General features: G+C 47.6%; 1 protein-coding gene across 1 annotated transcript in view; it reads right to left on the bottom strand.

Annotated features, from left to right (window-relative positions):
* Positions 1-5,201: 5,201 nt before the first annotated feature.
* Positions 5,202-20,466, bottom strand: part of Scn10a (sodium voltage-gated channel alpha subunit 10) — an 80,182-nt gene continuing 64,917 nt past the window's right edge. The window contains 7 exon segments of the mRNA XM_028767289.1: positions 5,202-6,418; positions 9,681-9,951; positions 13,526-13,626; positions 14,472-14,613; positions 15,632-15,685; positions 16,272-16,556; positions 17,482-17,604. Coding sequence (XP_028623122.1) covers positions 5,202-6,418; positions 9,681-9,951; positions 13,526-13,626; positions 14,472-14,613; positions 15,632-15,685; positions 16,272-16,556; positions 17,482-17,604 — 2,193 coding nt within the window.

Raw genomic sequence — 20,466 nt, 5'->3', positions numbered from 1 at the left:
GCCTGTTTTGAAGCCTTTATTCCATGTTTCAGCAACTCACTCCGGATCTGTCGGATGGTGCCAAGCATAGAACTGAGGAGAATGTCTAAAGGCAAAACTCAAAACTCTACAGTTGGCCTTCTGGGTTGACAGTGTTCTTTTTAAACTATGTCTGCAGGATGATTAGTTTTATGGTATAAAAAAAATTAGAAAATTTTAACTTAAATTTAAAAGCTTTTTTTTGAGAATTTCATCCATGAGTGTTGTATTTAATAACATTTCTATTCTATCTCTCCTCCTCTATCTCCACCTGTGTCTCCCCAACTCCCTCTCAACCTCTTATTCTCTTGTCATTGTCACACACACACACACACACACACACACACACACACACACATAACTATATCCTATATCCTTCTGACTCTGTTCAGTGTTGCATGTGTATGTGTGTTTAGGACTGACCCCTTGGGATTGGATACATACCGAAGAGGGGGTTCCCTGGAAAGGATTAGTCCTCTTACTCTCAGCAGTTGTTAATTGCCTGTAGCCCTTCTCTAGCGTGGAGGTTTGTAAGATTTCCCTCATCCATGACTGCATGCCAACAGGCATTATCATTACATACGTCTTGCTTAGGCAGCCATGTCTGTGCTATGTCCTGGTTGTCTGGCTCTTACAATCTTTCCACGTCCTCTTCTGAGATCCTTCGTGAGCCTCAGGTGTAGATATATCAATTGGGATTGCTCATCCCAAGGCCAGTTGTTGTCTGAGTTTTGACCGGTTGTGGATTTCTTTAATGATCTGGACCAGCTGCAAAGACAGGCTTCTTTGGTGAGAGTGAGAGGTGTGTTACAAGAAGTGTTTAGTAAAGAAAATGCACATTTTAAGGATGTTTGCATGGTCAGCACCATTGCTCTGTCTGATCTCCTCCAGTGTTGAGGGATTCTCACATCTTCTGATCAAAGATGTTCTAGTGCCGTCTCCTGTGGTGGGTGTGAGGCTGGATTTCCAAGTGCCTGTGCTCTCCACATCTGCTCAGACTTGCTCTTACCTTGTAATGGGGACACTAGGAAAACTTTAGAAGTGGATTTAGTGAAGTTTTTAAAGTTACAATGACTTATTTTGGGTGTGTTGGGGTAGGAGTGTATGTGCCAGTGTGCCACAGCACACATGTGGAGGTCAGAGGACAAGCCGGTAGTCAGTTCTCTCTTTCCACCAGGTAGGTCCTGAGTAATGTCACTAAGGCACTGAGCCATCTCACGGAGCCAAGGTTTAGTGAAACTTTACAGAGATGATCTTGCATTTGCATGGAGCACATTCCTGAAAACTGTGAAGGACTCAGTCCATGCTATATCCCTGTTTCAATGGTTCCCACTGAACCTTAACAGACATCTCTGTGTGGAATAAACACAGGGTGTATTTGTTTTCCAGGGACGCTATAGCAAAGTACCACAGGTAGGTGGCTTAAAGAACAGACATACATTTCCTTGTGTCTAGCATTCCTGGGCACTAGACATCATCAACCAAGGTATTGGCTGTGCTCTCTCTGATGTCTGGGGGAGAACCCTTGTCTCCCTCACTGTCTCTGGGCTTCTGAGGAATGTCAGCAAGTTTTTACATTCCTTTGCCAGCAGCCGGATCTGTCTTCACATGGAGTTTTCCTTGCATGTGCATTGTCCTGCTGCACCTCCCCTCTGTGGATGTCCAGATCACCCTCCTATCCTAACACCAGCCACAGCAGTAGGGCCCGATGGAATATGACTGCATCTTGATTTGGTTATCCCTGCAAAGAACCCACTTCCAAACAAATCCGTATTAACAGATCTCCTAGGTTATGATTTCAATAGATCTCTTTGGAGGACACAATTCAATCTACGAATTGGGGTAGGAGCTAGGATAAGAAATACTGTCACAGACAGAGTGAGCTGTCAACCTGACATACTGGGGAAGAAGAAATGTTAAATGAGGAACGGCATCCATCAGACTGGACTCTGACCATGTTTGTGAGACAGTGTTTTGATCGCTAGTTAATGTAAGGAGATCCAGCCCACCGTGGGTGGCGCCATTCCTAGGCAGGCACAGGGTTATATAAGAAAGGCAGCTGAGCAAGCCAGAAAGCAGAATCCCTCCATGGTCTCTGCTTCAGTTCCTGCTTCCAGGCTGAGTTTCTGCCTTGGCTTCACTTGATGATGGAACTTACTAGAAAGTCTAAGGTGAAATAACCTTGTTCCTCCTCAAATTGCTTTTTTTTTTTGATCAGTGTTTTATCACAGCAACAGAGACGCAAACTAGAACAAATACTTCCGAGAATAACATCATCGATTTTGTAAAAACCAGTCTCTGCTATTTAACTACTTCTAATTCTTTCACATTACACCATAAAAATAAGCAGGTGGCCTGGGCTGTCTGTCTACCCAACTGTCTTGTAAACACTTGTGCGAATGTAATTTCAGATCGCTTCTGGCCTTGACTGCATGGGGCTGAGATGTTGACAGAGTTCTCTGCAGTCTGTGTCTGTGTCCCTTGGATCAGTGGCACCCAGGAGTAAGCACTGTCGCGTTGAACTCATCTTTCAGATGTGACCTGAGAGAGTCTGGCTTGTGCTGGGATGGCTTGTGCCTCCACTGTCCCATCACTACTATGATCCCATGCACCTTTGGGTGCTGCCAATCTCCTACTAGAACCTTGAAAGCTTTTGGCCACTGCTGGGCCAACAGTGTCAGAAAAGGGGGAAGTCTGCATCTGTGATACATGTAATGTGAATCAGCCTCTATGGTTCGTAACTACTCCGACAGTAAATATTGTCGTGCAACACACGGCCTGCGAATCGACCTGAGCTTTTTGATTACGGCTGGGAATGTCTCAAGAGTTCACAGATGTTGATGATCACTTCCGTGAAGATTCCGTATGACCTATGTTGTCATGTGATGGCTAATCCTCACTGTCACCTTGACAGCCTTTCGAATCATCATAAAAACACATCTCTAAGTGTGCCTGTGAGAATGTTTCTGGAGAAGTTTAGCTGAGTGGTGAAGACTCTTAAGTGTGGGCAATACCATCCCATGGGGGAAACCAGGCGGGGCACCAACATCCACATCATTCTGCTTCATGACTGTAGATATGATGTGACTTTTCAACTCACGCTTGGATGATGTACCCTAAAACTGTGAACATATGTGTGAGTGTGTGGTGTGTGGTGGTGTGTGTGTGTGTGTGTGTGTATGTGTATTCCTTAAGTGGTCTTATTTTGTCCCAGAAGTAAGCAAAGTGTCTAACACATTGTCCTAGTTTGCTTTCTGTTGCTGTGATAAACATCATGACCAAAAGCCACCCGGGGATGGGAAGGTTTATTCAGCTTACAGATTATAGTCCTTTATTGAGAGAAACCAACAAAGGGGCCCGGAGTCAGGAACTGAAGCAGAGACCGTGGAGGGATGCTTCTTACTGGATTGCTTTCTCTGGCTCATGCTTAGCTAGCTTTCTTATAATCCAGGACCACCTGCCCAGTGATAGCACTGTCCACAGGGGGCTGGGTGGATTCTTATACCTTAATCATCAATCAATACGGTTCTCCACAGACACGGCAGCAGGTCAGTTTGATTTGGGCAATCCCTCAGTTAAGACTCCCTCTTCCCAGATACTCTTGGTTGTGTCAAGTTGATGTACCAGGATATACATCAAATAAACTCCAATTCATCTATGGAGCTTAGCTCCTGTTTCATTTCTTGTTCTTAGAGCAATGCTTGCCATATGACATGTACTTACAAATGTTTGTTGGATGGATAAAAACCTACTGGCTATAATATTCTATTCACCAGATTTTTCTTGAAATATCCATTTGCTTTTAATTATGCTAATGATGGAGTCTTGGTCCCATGGGACGATGATGGTCTTCTTAAAAGTTCTATTATGAGATATAAAACTGGATCCGGAATGTAGTCCATATCTGCCTTGGCCAGTCATAGGGGAAGATCTGCACATGGCTGTGCTGTCCTCCCCATCCATTGGGTCGGAGTACCACTGAGACTTAACCATGAGACTGAGAGCTGTCTAATCTGTCTTCTATTCCTACAGACTTTAAAAGTGGAGGAACTGAGGTTCATAGGGGAAAGATCTTAGCCTTAGCAAGCCAGGCAGTCAGTAGAGAGTTAAAATAGAGCCAGTTAGGGCTGGGTGGTTAAGAGCACTTTCTGGGCTTGCAGGGGACTTGAATTTGGTTCCCAGCACCAACATCAGGTGGCTCACAAACATCTGTAAACTCCAGCTGCAAGGGACCCAGTGCCATCTCTGGCCTCTGCACTTGTACTCAAATGTATATTTTAAAAATTTAGCACTCAGCTCTCCAGCTCCTAGGTCAGCATCTTCAAGTTCTGACCGCAGAGTATCAGGAGCCCTGAGAGCGAGGAAGAAGTAGCTCATGGCACATGTTAGTATCATATATGTAAGGGGGGGACATAAAATGATATTTTAAGATATAATGCTGGGGTCTGGGGAGATATCTTGGTTTGTAAACAAGCACGCAGACTTGAATTTGACTTCCCATAACCTATGTAAAAACACCAGGCATTCGGAGAGTGCGCCTTTAACCCCACAGCTGGGAAGAACAGAGGTATGTAGATCCCTGGGGCTCATGTCCTGTCAGCATAGCCTATTTGGAGAGCTCCAGGGCAATGAAAGACCTTATCTCCAAAAGTGCCTGAGGAATGACACCAGAGATTAACCTCTGGCCTCCAGATGCACATGTACACGTGCACACATACACACAAAAGATATATTACTCTTGCCATACCTTTAAAAATACTAATTTTAATGGCCGACTCACAGGTATTGTCCAGCAGCTGCGAGCATGCAGTCATGCAAACCCTAATTAGCAGTGCCACCCCATGTGGCTTTTCTAAGACTGCCTGAGACCATCAGAAATGTCCTTCCCATGTGTCTCTGGAAGTTCTGGCTCTGAGAAGTTGGTAAATCACATCTCCGGTCACAAACAGAACAAATCAATGACATCTTCTGGAAACTTGGAAGAGACATCAAAGTGGAGGAGTACTCTTGGCTTTTGATTCCTACCAGGGTGGGGGTTTTCTCAAGGATGTCCCCGTTCAGCTCTGACACCGTGACCAGTGACATGCATTGGTGAGGCTGTAGGTCAGTGCCACCTCCAAAGGGAAGGAGTTAGCACAGCAGTGGAAGACATTAGAAACTGTCCCATGCATGCTGCAGTGTCCTCACTGAGGTCCAGGGCTGTTCTCTTCCTTAGCAGTGACTTCATCTTCATTTTGCATTGAGCTAGATGTGCTAATGTTGGCCCTGTCACTCAGGCCCCTGGTGACGCTGTCATAGGACGGTGGGAAAGACATAGCAGAAGCACTCTCTGATTTGTCTGGAAGCGCACTGTTGCCATTTGCCATGAATGTAATGCAGCCTTCCCGGGGAAGTGACACGCCATCTTCCTCAGCCCTGGGCACATTCAGGGGGTTGGAGAGTGTCAAGGAGCGTTGCAACATGTAGCTCCGATAGGCCTTTTGAATGACTGTGGCTGAGATGTCTTCCTGCTTCCACCGGAGGGTGGTTGCTATTGGTTCATAAGATGCTTTGGAAAGATTCGTTGCCATAAACTTTTCTTCCATATTAGTCTTCAAAGAATCTAACTCCCCAGATTCTCCCAAGACATTCTTTGTGAAGGCAAAAAGGATGTCCAAACAGTGGATCTTATCTCCAGGGACCAATGGCAGGTCCATCTGGATTAATATATTCTGATTGGGTTTGGGGATTCTAAGAGGGCCAGAGAGCGTGTCTGCAAAGTCTGAGAGGGCAGAAAAGGCAATGAACTGGGTGGCCTCTGGGTCAAACTTCTCCCAGGTCTCATAGAACATGTCGAAGTCGTCCTCGCTCAGGGGCTCCGTGCTCTCTTCTGTGGCCACATTGAAGTTCTCCAGAATCACGGCGATGTACATGTTGACCACGATGAGGAAGGAGATGATGATGTAGGTGGTGAAGAAGATGATGCCCACCGCTGGGCTCCCACAGTTCCCCCGGGAGCCATTGCTGTTGGGCAGGTTGGGGTCGCAGTAGGGGGGTCCTGTGTTGAGGATGGGGCTGAGGAGACCGTCCCAGCCAGCTGATGTGGTAATCTGGAAAAGGCACAGCATGCTGTTGCCAAAGGTCTTGAAGTTGAACATGTCGTCGATGCCAGCCTCATCCACAACGTTAGCGAAGCTGGACATGCCGAAGATGGAGTAGATGAACATGACGAGGAAGAGGAGGAGGCCGATGTTGAAGAGGGCGGGCAGGGACATCATGAGGGCGAAGAGCAGCGTGCGAATCCCTTTGGCTGCTCGGATCAGCCTGAGGATGCGGCCGATCCTGGCCAGACGGATGACTCGGAAGAGCGTCGGGGAGAAGTAATTTTCTAGTGACTTAAGGATTACAGAAAACACCAGACCTGTCAAACAGGGCAGAGAATCATCTAATTAATGTCTCAAGCCATGAGTTCTGATTAAGTTGGCTGTGATCACATTTCTCAGTGTGGACATCCATATCCTAAGAGTCTGGGCTTTGGGAGCCTGACCTAGGTGTTGGTACAACATACCATTCAGTAACCATTCCTCCATCAGGTGGTTTTTTTCTACTATGTTCTGATCTTTCTCCTTACCCAGGATATCTTATTAGTTAGCCTCTGTGGTTTGGTTAAAACCCTGTCTTCCTCAATCATACCCTATAAGCATGTGTAGGAATATCACAGTGAATCCCATCATTAATTTGTTCAATTAATATGTATTAATAATCACAGTAAAACCCCTCTCTTCTGTAGCCAAGTTCAGCTGGAAGTGACTGTGGTCTAGTCCACATACCCATAATGCTTTGTTTCCAACATGACAGCACCACCATGCCGACTTCTCCTTCCTGGTTCTGTGCTCCGGGTAGGCCAAGACCCCCCTATGATTCATCTCCCTGTCTCCTACTGTGAAGATTGACTCAGTTCCTGGCACACGGGCCCACAGATAATTGTATGGAACTCACACTAATTATAAGGGAGGCTAAGAGTTGTGTAACTTGCTGACAGATGAAGGAGATTGGTTCTGCATGGCCAGCTGCCTTCACAATGGTTTTAATTTATCTCTTTCATGTCCAGCTGTACTTGAACCCTATGTTAGGGCCCAGAGACAGGCATTTTCAGGGTCAGTTATGTTCCCCCGTCCTGCCATGATTAGGAGGGGTAGAAAGATGAAGAGCTCGTGTACCCCCTATGTCATCTCATGTGAGATTGTGTGCATCTATGGGTTGCTAATGCTCTGGGAAAGTTCTCGGGAAGTCTGATTCAACTGTGGCACTCACTCTTCTTTTCTGGAAAGATGCCTTCCTTCTAGACAAGTGCTGTGTACCTTTTGTTTTCCCAGGTTTGTTGAGGAGAGAAAGAGAATGCACACTTCCAACAATAAATGTCTTTCTGGTGGGGAAGACGAAGGAGAGGAGAAGAAGGAAGATGGACAGACGGGCTCTTGGGGTGGATTCCACCATAGGGGATTCCTGCTCAGCAGATGGGGCTGCCACATAGGAACCAGGAACTGATAGTTAGAAGCCCTCATCACAGGGTCACAGGACACATGGTTGCTCTATATTGTTGATATGGATGGCCAGACAAGCAAGCTCCAATCAAAATGTCCTTGTGAATCTCTTACTTTGAAAGACAGATGAAACAAAGTAAACAAACAAAAACCCAAACCCACTAGTCAACCGACCACAAAACCTTCTCTTGTGGTAAGTCACATAAGCCTAAGTGGGGAGGATTCTCTTTTGTTTGTTGTTTGTTTGATAAGAAGTCTTACTCTATAGCCAAGGCTGTCCTTGAATTCACTGTAGCCCAGGTTGACCTCAAATTCACAATATCTCTCCTGCCGCAGCTTCTTAAGTGCCGAGATTATAGTCATGGGAGACCACATTCAGCTAATAGGTAAATCTCAGCACTAATTAACTAATGAACTGGCTAATTAGAAGGGAGAAAGCTTTCAGAGGCAATGGATGCCCTTACGGTGTGGAAGTACTGTAGAAGTGCTTTCATGGATCTAGAACCCCCAAGCCTGACAGGTTGTGTATATTAAGTACATGTGGTATTTCTTTTTGCACTTCAATCTTAACTCAATAAAGTGGTTTTAAAAATCCCAGCAACAACCTTGCAGTAATACCATGACAAATTAAAGCCTGATTAAAAGTCTCAAACAAATTAATGCCATCCAAGACTCTGTTTTAACACTGGAGTCAGGCTTAGGGGAATGGGTTGCTGTCAGTTGTATGGAGATGCTGCCAGGTCTTGATAGCAAACCAATGGGAAATTAACCCAAAGGTATGCTCTGACATGAGAAGTAGGTGGTCCAAGGTATAACTGACCAGTGTATATTTATGATTCAATACGAAGTTGGTGAGTCAGGCTGTGTCCTTTCAAAAATCAAATGTCAATTAAACCACAAATTCAGGGACAATGTGACAGTCTTCACTGTCAGCTTGCCTGGATTTAAGATAACGTAGGAGACACAGTTCAGGGTATGACTCAGGACATTTCTGAAAAGTTTAGCTTTTAGATCAGCCCTGAATATGGGTGAAACCATCCCACGAGCTGGGGTCCTGGATTGAATGGAAAGGAGAAAGTGAGCCGACTGGGGACACAGTACAACTTTGCACCCTCTGCTGTTGCTTTGGCCTTTCCCCCCGGGATGGCTGCATTCCTTTTCCACTGGGAGCCTAAGCAAGCCAGCTTTTTCCCCTTAGTTGCTCTTGTCAGATATTTGGAAGAGTCTCTCAGTGGTTGCTATGAGGGAGTTAGTCCTTTAGAGGAGCACAGCCTGGTCTGAGTTTGGATTTTACTCTGTAACTTTGCTTAACATTCCTCACCTCGGAAGCTCCATTTTAAGTGTCTAACATGAGATCAGTGAAGCCTTCTGCATAGGGCTGCTGAAAACCCACGGCCCCCAGCCTGGTGCTCAGAACTCAGTAAGTAGGAAGTTATAGTGGCCTCATTTCTCACACCAGATTTTCAACCCCAGACACCACTGCACCCAAAATAGAGAGGCTTCACCAAGACCCAGCATCTTTATAGCATTGATTTCAATGCACGGACCTTCACGTTTCTGTCCCCTGTGATAACAAGGTGAAGCCCACTGAATATCTTCTTCTTCTGGGAGCATCCTGCAGGTATTTAAAGCCCGCTTCCTTTGAAAGCTGCACACACTGGGCTCTTCTAACCTAGACAATGTGCTAGAAAATGTGAGCTGAGCCTGGGGAGATGGCTCTGTGGAAAAGGCCCTTCTAAAGCGGGGTATGAGAGCATGTGCCTGTGTTCCAGTGTTCTTACGGCAAGATGGGAGGTGAAGACAGGAGAATCCCCAGAAGCTGTGGGCCAGCTAGCCTGGTGTAAAACTCAGAGAACAGTAAGAGTCTTTGGCTCAAACAATGTGGAAGATGAGAGTTGATACCAGAGGAGTCTTCTGACCTCCACACGAACATCATGGCATGCTTGTACCTGCACACACACACACACACACACACACACACACACACAAACGAGGGAAAGAGAGGGAGGGGAGAGGGAGAGAGAGAGAGAGAGCAGGGATTTTTAAAAAAATTAAGTTGGCTGTTTCCTTGGTTTGAAAGGAACATCTAAAGGAGCCTAAGCAGGCACGGGGCTCCCCCAGTGCACAGCTGCCACTTACTCCCAATGGACAGAATCACCACTATGAAGTCGAATACATTCCAGCCGTTGGTGAAGTAGTACTGCCGCAGGGCGAACATCTTCATCACACACTCGCCCGTGAAGACGGCCACGAAGAACTGGTTGATTCTGCCCAGGACGTTCGTCTTCTCCACGCTCTGATCGTCGGTCTCCACCATCATGGTGACCATGTTGAGGCAGATGAGAACCATGATGATGATGTCAAATGCTTGCCTGGTCACGATGTCAAACACGAAACCCTGGTACTTATTCTGAGAGAGAGAAGGAAGCCTCAGGCCAGGATGTTTCAGCCTCCTGTATCCAACTCCTAGCCATGAGGGCTCTTCAGGCTCCAGTCTTTCTTACCCCATCCTTTCCCCAGTTGCAAGCCCTCCAGCCTGTGAGTGGACATGTGTGTGGTCTTTGCTAGTCATTTTTCTCAGTCACCAAACTGCAGCCTCTCTGAGGGCAGCTCCTGTGTCCATTTTACTTACGGTTTGAATTCTAGCATTTGTATAATGCCGTGCCCCCCCCCACCCTGCAGTATGTCCTCAGGAAATTGAGGAAATGGAAGATAGACCGAGCAGCTCTGAGTTAAGCATATCAACATCTGATAGCCACCTGACTAGTGTTGATTGTATCTAACTCTGCACAGAGAGACCCACTGGATGGATACTGTGTCCAGGGTCCCACGTGTGTGGCCACAAGGGTCTGAGAGAAGAACCTACTATAGTTATACCAAGGTTCTTCCAGAAGCTTTCAAATGGGTGGGAGGGGGAAGTGCTGCTGCAAAGTCGATCCCTACTGATGCTTCACAGTGTGGGGAAGGGTTGCTACCCTGCCGGGTTAAAGCAGAGAATCAGACCAGAGAGGACCTGGCTCTGTATGACTGTTGGCACAAGTCCTGGCATTGGAGGGGTATTGTTAAGCCACTGAACCCTTCCATGTCATCACTAAAAATGCAGAGAAAAATATAGAGACCTTTTCGTGGTTACATGACTTCAAATCAAACCATGCAACAAGCATCAGATTAGGGTAGGTATCCCAACTTTTGGCTGTTCCAAGCTCAGCCTGTGGGCGTGGCTCACATCTCCGTTCCCCTCTGTGCCTCAGATGGTGGAGGGTGATTGAGAACATGACAGCCTGGAGTCTGTTATTTTCTAATGTGGAGTACGTGAAGCCTGCTCTTAGTGATTTCTGTAAGAGAGAGCACTATGGAATAAAATCACCCAGTCTTATAGAGCCTTTAGCTTTCCTACCGGTTAAGACAAGATCTAGAATGTGGGCTTTACCAGAGGCAAGAGGTCGGGGTGCAAAAGGATTTGGGAAATCCTTTTGTGGTACTGTGTTAGCTCGGCCATGAAGAACACCCACACACAGCTTCCCAGCCAATGCTCTGCTTGGATCCCAAACACATTGGTGGAACATTCCAGAGACAGATGCTGGATGGGAAGAAAGCTGGTCCTGGGAGGACAGAGTGTCCTGGCAGGAGTGTGGACCTTCGTGTCCCTCCGTTTGACCATCAGAATACTGATACAACAGACTCTGGGCAAGTGAATTTCCCTAGAAGTCTCACGCTGGGCGAAGGAATAGAAGACTAAAGCCTCGTGACAGCCACAGCGAAGCTTGTTTCCCAGGAAGAGATTTTTTTTTTTCGTACAGTTTTGGCAGCTTATCAGGCCACCTTGCAGGAAAGACTGGAGGTGAGTTAATGACAGGTCAGTGACAGGCAGGACCACACTTGGCCAGGGCCTCCCATTCATATCGCTCGCTCTCTCTTTAAACCTAACCTAGAGTGAGGACTTGGAAGATAGACGTGTTTGTCTGCGACCTCTTTATTTCTTCCTCTTACCAAGGTGGCCATGTGGAATAGTCTCCTTTCTCTGGCTCCCGGTCTCACTCGTCTCTTTACTTGGCATTTTGGGATGGGAGGCCCACTTGTTAGGGCTGCTAGAGCCAGGCTAGTACCCTAAACCTTCCAGTAACATTAGATAAAGTAGGAAAAATTCCCCTCGCATTTCCTTCTTGGTTCTAGACATTAGGGAGGATCAGGTTTACGTTGCTGGGCAGGTGGTATCAGGTTATGAATGCTGGTCAGAGCACAGACTGTGGACTGTGGGTATGGTCTCTGCTTAGACACCACTCTTATGGTTTCCCTAAGATTTCAAAGCGTTGTTAACATATCCCAACCTTGCACCAGCTTTTCTTGATTAGGGAACACACACGCTAATGTGCACCAGCCTTGAACCCTAATAAGAGGAGTCATGCCTCCCCACTAAGATTACCAATGCAGCCAATTAGTAGTTTAAGCTCTCTTCCAAACAGATGGAGGAGCCCAGGGTTCTGGCGCAGAGCCAGGCAATGAAGCCACGTCCCTCCTCATGGCGGAGGGACACCCACCCTATGTCACCACTGGAGGATGTGGAGGATCCCAGCTGAGACTTCACAGGAAGCAACGGTGTCCACCTACAATTCCCTCTCTGACCGTGTTGCCTGGAATTTCAACAGTAGCTTCATGCCTTCATATCTACAGGGCAGTTTCTGAAACGGAGTCCATCTTAGCCCAGGGATGATGAGAGGAAGAAGCACTAGTGACCTGTGGGCTGCTTCCTAAGTAGTGAGAGGCTGGAGAGAAGCAGCAGAAGCTTGATTATTCTCAAGAGTTGCTCAAACACAGGGCTCTGGTTCCCGTGGGATCTCAACAGTGGTGTGAGGCCAGTGAAAGCCGTGGAGCTCAGCTGCTTGCTTCTTAACGTCTCTCTTGAGTACCACTGGCTGGACTCAGCTTTCCACCTGAATGTTTTCACTCTGAGCCTGTTCTCACCCACTGATGTGTGTGTACAGGTGCTTGTGCACATGTGTATGTGATATGATGTGTGTGTATGTGTGTGTGTGTGTAATCTCAGATGTTGTTTCTAAGGTGCCATCTGTCTTGTTTTGAAACAGAGTCTCTCCCTGGCCTGGGGCTTGCTAAATAGGCTTGGCTGAATGACCAGAGAGCTCCAGGGAGCTGCCCAGTTTTGCTTGCCCAGTAGTGGAATTACAAGTGATATGACCACACCCAGCTTTATAAATGTGGATTCTGGGGGTTGAATTTGGGTCCTTATGCTTACAAGGTAAGTACTTCACAATAGCTACGTCCCCAGCCCTGTGTGTGTTCATGCCTATATATGCATATATATGTGTGTGTGTGTGTATGTATGTGTGTGAGTATGAGTGTGTGTCCATCCTCAGGAAGCCCTGCACGCTCTTGCTCAGACTCATCCAAACCCAGTTATCTTAGCCTTATAGAACTTGGAAGGCACCCTCTGCCCTTCCAGAGTCTGGAACCCCCTGCCGTTCACTCCTGGTCCAACACTTCTGAACAGATTCTAGACAGCAACAGATCGATTCTCATTTATAGACATACAAAGTGTGTTGAAGGTGACAACTCTTCTTCTCCTCCCTGTAAATGTCCTGACAGCCTGGACTCACTGGAGTAACCCATATGAGGGCCACACCATGGGGCAGAAACTCTAACCACCCTTACTGCTTCCTACTGTTTCCAAGGCCACGATGGAAGTCTAAGGCTGTTGGGTGTTGCAGAGGTTATCAGACAGCTTGTCGGACACACCTGTAAAACTGCTTTCACTTCATTTAAACTTCTCACTTTTGGGGCTAGGGAGCCTTATCGCTTCCACCTCTAAACTTGTCCCAGATCTCCCCCTACAGCACTGGGCAGACTTCTGTTCATCCCAGGCTTAGGCTGAATTAATTCTTAAACCTTCTCAGGGAGAGAAAACCCCCGGGGGCTCACCAGGGGCTCCCATGAGACCCTCTCTGACTCTGCAAGGAAGCCTGGCTCACCAGGGGCCGTGGGATGGGCTTCTGTGGTTTCTTGGAGCCCAGCTTCTTCATGGCATTGTAGTACTTCTTCTGCTCCTCCGTCATGAAGATGTCCTGGCCCCCTAGGTAGAGGAGAGGGACACGCTGGTGTTATTAAAATAACAAGATTCTCCCAGAGATGCCAAAACCTGAGTGTTCTGTATAGGAAGGACCATTCATGTCTTCCTATCTCCTCTGCAGGAAGGATCAGGGAACATCTGGCCTGAGAGGGAATGGCCCATTGTAGACTCCCTGCCCGGGTTTGTTTCTACAGCCAAATGCTCTACCACAGCGTTATACCCACTAAACATTCTGAGGTGAGCACCTGGATAAGATCCAGTGCCCGGGTTTCTGAAGCAAAGCTTGTTTCTGTTGTACAGTACTGAGAGTGGAGAGGACTTGGGATGCAGGCACAACGGGAAAGCATTTTATACCTTAACACTCCTATTTTATGTTATAAATATAGCTAAATAACTGGGATTCAGTTCCTATGAAGCTACGGGAAGCATGGAGGTAAGAACCTCCCTCCCCAGAAGGCTGGGAATCTGAGAGTGCCTAAGTGCCCTTCCTGAGATGTCTTGACTCTGTCCCTTGGAGGCTTAAAGCTCCAGAGTGGCAGGTGCTGGAGCTCTTCCTCTCCCTGTCGGAACTTCTTAAGGCATCGTCTGTGACATTTGGCTCCAACTGAGGAGACCGAGGTCACTTTACTGGAGGATGGGAACCTCGGGGAGCATTTGCTAATACTGCTAGCAGTAGCGGCAGCAGGAACCAGACAGCGGTGAGGATCAAACCCAAGGGTCGAATATCAGCTTGGTGCTACAGACAGGAAGCACTGTAAGTATCGCTGGCTTTTAGCCACAAGGCCACAGCTGCCTGAGGGACAGGAAGCACAAGATTCATTACTGCGCCAGACACACCAGACGCCCACTTATCTTTTTTTTCTGTTGATTGAAGTTGTCAATGATGACCCCGACAAAGAGATTCAGTGTGAAGAAGCCACCGAAAATGATGAAGATGACGAAATATAGGTACATGTACAGGCTTTCCTCCCAATTAGGCTGACTGTTGATCTGTGGTCAAACAAAGCGGGAGATGCGACGAGGCCACGCGGCTTAGGTTTCACTAAAAGCCAATGCCGAGACATGACCCCGGTTCTTTATCCCATGAAGCGGGATTGAGGGGCTGGGAAGAAGCCACAGGTGAGAAAGGATGCAGAGGTATTATTAACTAGGCTGCTGCTGTAGGTGACTGTAGCTCCACCCTGATGGAGACCACGCCCCACAGTGGGACTGCCAAAGAGTAAGGAAGCCGTGATACTTGTCTATGAACCCCCAATGAGAGTTGTCCAGAAACATCCCAGCCCTGTCCTGCTGGGAGAGACCATCAAGAAAGATCTGATGAGCTTAGAAAGGCTTCAAACAGAGGATGGGAATCCCAGAGGACTCTAGGGGCCGAGGAGACACTGGTAGGACATCAGTTGTGTCTACCATGGCAGGAAGGGGCCTTCCCATCAGCAGCACCACTGTTAGGATTTGAATGTGGAGTGTCTCCCACACTCCACAGGTTCCAGGTTCATTAGTGTTTGGATACTTGGTTCCTAGTTGGTGCCGCCCTTCAGGAAGGTTATGGAACGTTTATGATTGAAAGCTGGCTGGAAGCCGTGAATTATTTCCCCTTCCACTCTGCTTCCTGACTGGGACTGCAATAGGACCAGCTGCCTCCCTCTCTTGTTATCATGCCTTTCAGGCCATGGGAGACCATATCCCCTTTGAACTGTAAGCCAAAGCAACATCTTGTTTACATTGTTTCTTGTCAGGTGTTTGTTTGGTTATAGTAACACGAAAAGTAACAAATCCAACCACCCCTACCCAGATGATGCTGTGGAAAAGCCTAAGGCGCACACACAGAAAGGGGCAGGCTAGTTGGGCCAAATACCCCAGAACGTAGTAGCTGGATGTTGCCACAGAGATGGGTTGTGGGAAGCTGTGTATGCCTGACTCTTTGGGCATCAAGGCCTTTAAAATTTCATCACACAGAGAGTCACTGCAACAGGATGCACAGACGAGAAGGCACAGGAGTGGGACTCACCTCTCGGGAATCGACAGCTGCATACATGATGTCCATCCAGCCTTTGAAGGTTGCCTGGAAACAGGAAGGTGGAAGACAATCAGTGTCTGTCTCAGTGTCTGTCCATTTAACCGGACCTGTCTGGTTCTATGGTGGCTCAGTGGGAGAAAGCAAATAAACATGAGATGTATAAGTGTCTGAAGCACGCCACGGTGAACACGGGCTGAATGAAGGTGTGGATACAGACAAGTGTACAGCACGAACGCACTTGACCGTTATAGTATTCATCATTGCAACAAACTCAGCCAGCCATAATTGGTCTATCATACAGGAGATAACAAGAAGTGAAAGATAAAGCCCTGTGTACATGCTTGCTCTGCGCACCCTATCAAACACAAGCCATCTCTCAACATAGCCTCATGGATGGCCCATCTTATTTTATTATCTTAGCCAGACTTAGCCAATGGTAGCTCTGTGAGCTCACACTCATTAGTGAGGGCTTCTCATCTAGTGCTGTCATCTGTAGAAATACAGGATGGATTCGGTTTACACTCAGTGCTGCCTCTTGTAGCGTCTATGTAGCATCTTCTGGAAGAATCTGGACACTCCATTTACTAAGCAGCCAAAGGAACAGAAAGGACAGATCTCAGGCTCGACTCACCACCTGGAGAAGCGCGAGGTAGCCCATAGCGACGTTGTCAAAGTTGACTTTGACGTTAACCCAGAATAAGTGGCCAGTGTTGTTTTGATTGTGACACGCAGACTTGTTATCCACAACTGTCAAATTCACAAGGGAAAATGGGTTGCTGTTGGTGTCGACGCATCTCGAAAACTTCCCGGCGAAGAGGTTCACGCCCATGATGCTGAAGATGAGCCAGAAGATGAGGCAGACGAGGAGGACGTTCATGATGGAGGGGATGGCGCCCACCAGGGCGTCCACCACTACCTGGTAGGAAATGGAAGAGGACCTGAAATCCCCAAATGTCACTCGTCTTTAGTTCTTTCACACACACCTGCAAGTGGAGACTAGAAGACAGCCTTCAGTGTCATCTTCAGAAATCCCACCCACCTCCTCTGAGGCAGTCTCTCATGTCCTAGAACTCACTAGGTAGGGTAGGCTGCCTGCCAATGAGCCCCAGGGATCCACTCGCCTCTGCCTCTCCAGCTGAGATTATACAATGCACCTCTATGTGCCTGCCTTTTAAATTTTTGCTTTTTTACATGGGGTCTGGGGCTTGAATTAGATCCTCGTGTTTGCAAGGTGATCTCTGTGCTGACTGACCCGTCTCTCCAGCTCACAGCTGGTCTAAAAGCTCTACTGATTTTTGCAAAGCTATGGTGACCGCTTTGAGCCACTGGTGGAATTGAGACTAACTGATGGCAGTAAAGAAAGACAGGGTGGGTGGAGAGAAAGCCACAGGACATAAAGGTGGTGTCCAGAGCCACAACACCTTCAGGTGGACGTTGGCTGAGGTGCTGGGTGGAGGTTATCTCTACATTTACATAGAGTGCCAGAGAAAAGAACCACTTGAAACGGATCAGTGGGAGCTCTGGACATACTCAGGGATAAGACCAACAGGCAGAGAATAACCAGGGCCACTTCCCTGAGCGTGTAAGGTCTGAGTTCTGGGAGTGATGGCATTTGTAGGTGACAAGAAAAGAGGTTCTTAAGATCAGACTTGAGGGAGACAGGAGAGTTAGATGACATGATGTCATCAGAGCCTGATCAGAAAGGGACAACGCAGAGGTGATATCTGGAAATGGGACCTGTCACTTTGGGTCAACTGTATGGAGGACATGGGGGTGTGGGGGAATTTAGAGAAGGTTTGTGAAATGCTGCCAATCAGAGAGGTTCCAAAACGGGGTCTTACCCTCATGCCTTCAAATCGAGACAGAGCCCGCAGCGGTCGGAGGGCGCGGAGAGTCCGAAGGGCTTTGATGGATGCCACGTCTGAATACTGAAGGATCTTAGCTATGAGGCTTGTCAGAGAGATCTGGTGCAGGCAGAGACCAAACAAAGCATTATCCTAGTGTTCTAGAATGTCACCTTGCAGAGAGAGACTGCCACTCTATGCCCAGCCTCCTAGTTCCTGCCTGCTCTGTCTCTCTAGCCCATTGTCCTGGTTCCTACCTTTTCCTGAACCCTTGAAAGCCCTTTTTCTTTACTGAATTAAAATGTTTATGAGTATATATTTATTGTACATAATGATGGATTTTATACACACACACACACACACATCATATTCACCTCCCGTGATTCCCGGTTTTCTCCCTCATCCTCCTGCTGACCCCTTCCTCCTCCAATTGTGTCCCTTTTACTTTCATATCTTATTTTTAAGAAGACCCAGTGAGTTTCATTAGGGTTGCTTACAGAAGCACAGGCATCTAACTAGTGGCTGCATCACTAAGCACACGTCTCTCCTTCCTCCAGGAACCACTAGTTTCTGTGGATCCCTGGGGATGGGTGGAGCCTCATGAACCCCTCCTCAATGATGACAGGGTAGCAATGGGCTCGATCTTGTGCAGGTAATCACCACTGCCCGGAGTTCATGAGTGTGATGCCCCTGGCACACACCAAAGACAGCATTCTATAACGTGCCATACCTTCCTCCGGATCTCCATTCTTTCTGCCCCATCTTCTGCGATGGTCTCAAGAGCATTACGCACTGGGCATTCTTGGCCATATACTCATAAGCATAAAGCCACTCTCACTCGCTGCTATCCCCAGATATATGCAGTTAGACTTCGTTTCCCTTCTAAGGGTGCTAGCTGGGCCCTGAGAACCTTAATGTTTTGATTGACTTTCAGAGATCCGGGGAGCTGATGTCTCTTCATGGCACCTATGATAAAGCCCATCGCAGTGGTTTGAGTGTGAAATGTCCTCCACCGGCTCATGTATCTGAACACTTGGTCTCCAGCTGGTGATGCTGTTTGGACATGTTATGGACCCTTTAAGGAGAGAAGCCTTGCCGGAGGAAATACATCACCAGAATCACTGGGGACGGCTTTGAGGGTTTATAGCCTTGTCCTACTTCCTGTTTTTCCCCTCCTCCTCCCCCACCAACACAACCCCTGTTTCTTGTGTGAGGGCGAAAATGTGACCAGTTTCCTGCGCCTGTGCCATACCTCCCTGTGGTGACAGACTCTCTCCCTCTAAAACCATAGCCCAAATAAACCATTTCTTCCCTAATTGCTTTTGGACATGGAATTTTAACACAGCAACAAAAGAGTAACCAATATGTTACTGTGAGGGGTTTAACGTTACTCTGATTGTATTTGCTCAGAAAATTGGGTTGGAAGGAATCCTGCTTGTATGCCTATGTTTAGGTTCCTCCTGGTCCCTTTTTGTGATCTGCTGGATTAGGACATGTTTGCCCTTTGTAAAATGAGAGTCAAGTGGAAATTGGGGATTCAGAAATCAGCTAGTTCTCATAGCGGGCAGTTGTCTGAGATCTAGCTTCAGTGGACATGCGAGGTGCAACTGAGTAATGAATCCCTGTTGGTCTGCCAGTTCTCTTTATGGGTACCCCAGAGTAGCAAAGGACACAGGCTGTCATGGAAAAATAGCCATCCTTCTCAGGAATCTCCAAGATGCTAGGGGTAATGTTCTGGGGACAAGCTTGGATGAATGGGGCTGGGACCAGACCCACAAGACCCTGGTTGGTGCTGGACTGGGGCTGAGCTAACTTACTCTGGTACCTGCTCTAAGACTTGGGAAAGCAAGGGGTTGATGTGTGGCTCCTTGTGTCTGAAACAATACCTATTCTCTGAATGGGCAGTCTATTCTACCAGGCCAACAACAACCAGGACAAACTCCTTCTTGCATTGATACAAGGCTGACACCACCAGGCACCCAGCTGTCTGTCTGTCTGAGGACAACAAGGTTTGGGCCAATTTTACATCAATCTTTTGCGCATCCTCCAGGGACCTTTCCTTTCATTTATAGATCGTGTTCTGCTTCTATACTGTGGTTGTGATGAGACACACAACAAAACACAGCTAAGGGGAAGAGGGGCTCATCTGGCTCGACTCCAAGCTACAGCCCGTCAGAGAGGAAGTCGAGGCAGAATTCAAGCAGCAGGACAGCACATCCCCAAATAGGGCAGAGAACCACTCAGGGGTCTCTGCGTGATTGCTCACTGCTTCTGAGCATCCATCTTCACGGTTGTGCAGCTTAGGGGGCCAACCCGTGAAATGGGGCAGCACACACTCACGGTAGATCTTCCAATTCCAGGTGACAATCAAGGCAAACCCCCCCCCAGACACACCTATGAGCCAACTAGATACAGAGAATTCCTCAGCTGAGATTCTTTCCCCACGTGAGCCTAGGTGGACATTTGAAACTGACCATTGGATTGGAACAGGAAGTATGGAAAGACAGTGAGCCACATGGAGAAAAGGAAGATGGGTAGATTGGCCATTAAATGACTGGCTATTTGGTTACAAGGATGAACCAAACAGTAGACAGAAGGTTAAACACCAGTGAGGGAGATGGACAGAAGGAAGGAGGCAAGGACAAAGGGAAAACAGAATGATTATTAGGAAGGGATAGCTAGAAGGAAAAGGGCAGATGGGAGAAGTGAAGGAAGGAAGATGGAAGGAAGAAAAGAAGGAAGGATGGAAGGAAGGAAAGAAGGAGAGTGAATGGTGGAACAGATGAAAAGAGGGATGTGTGGAAAGGACAGAGACAATGAAGAAAAGACTCCCTTCTCCCTCCTCTTCTCCCTCTTCCTCTTCTCCCTCCTCCTCTTCTCCCTCCTCTTCTTCCTCCTCTTCTCCCTGTTCTTCCTCCTCTTCTCCCTCCTCCTCCTTCTCCTCTTCTCCCTCCTCCTCCTTCTCCTCTTCTCCCTCCTCCT

Source organism: Grammomys surdaster, unplaced genomic scaffold (assembly GCF_004785775.1).
Source record: "Grammomys surdaster isolate TR1022 unplaced genomic scaffold, NIH_TR_1.0 172, whole genome shotgun sequence".
Classification (NCBI taxonomy): domain Eukaryota; kingdom Metazoa; phylum Chordata; class Mammalia; order Rodentia; family Muridae; genus Grammomys; species Grammomys surdaster.
Note: the sequence above shows the minus strand (reverse complement) of the source record. Positions and strands in the feature narration are given on the sequence as shown.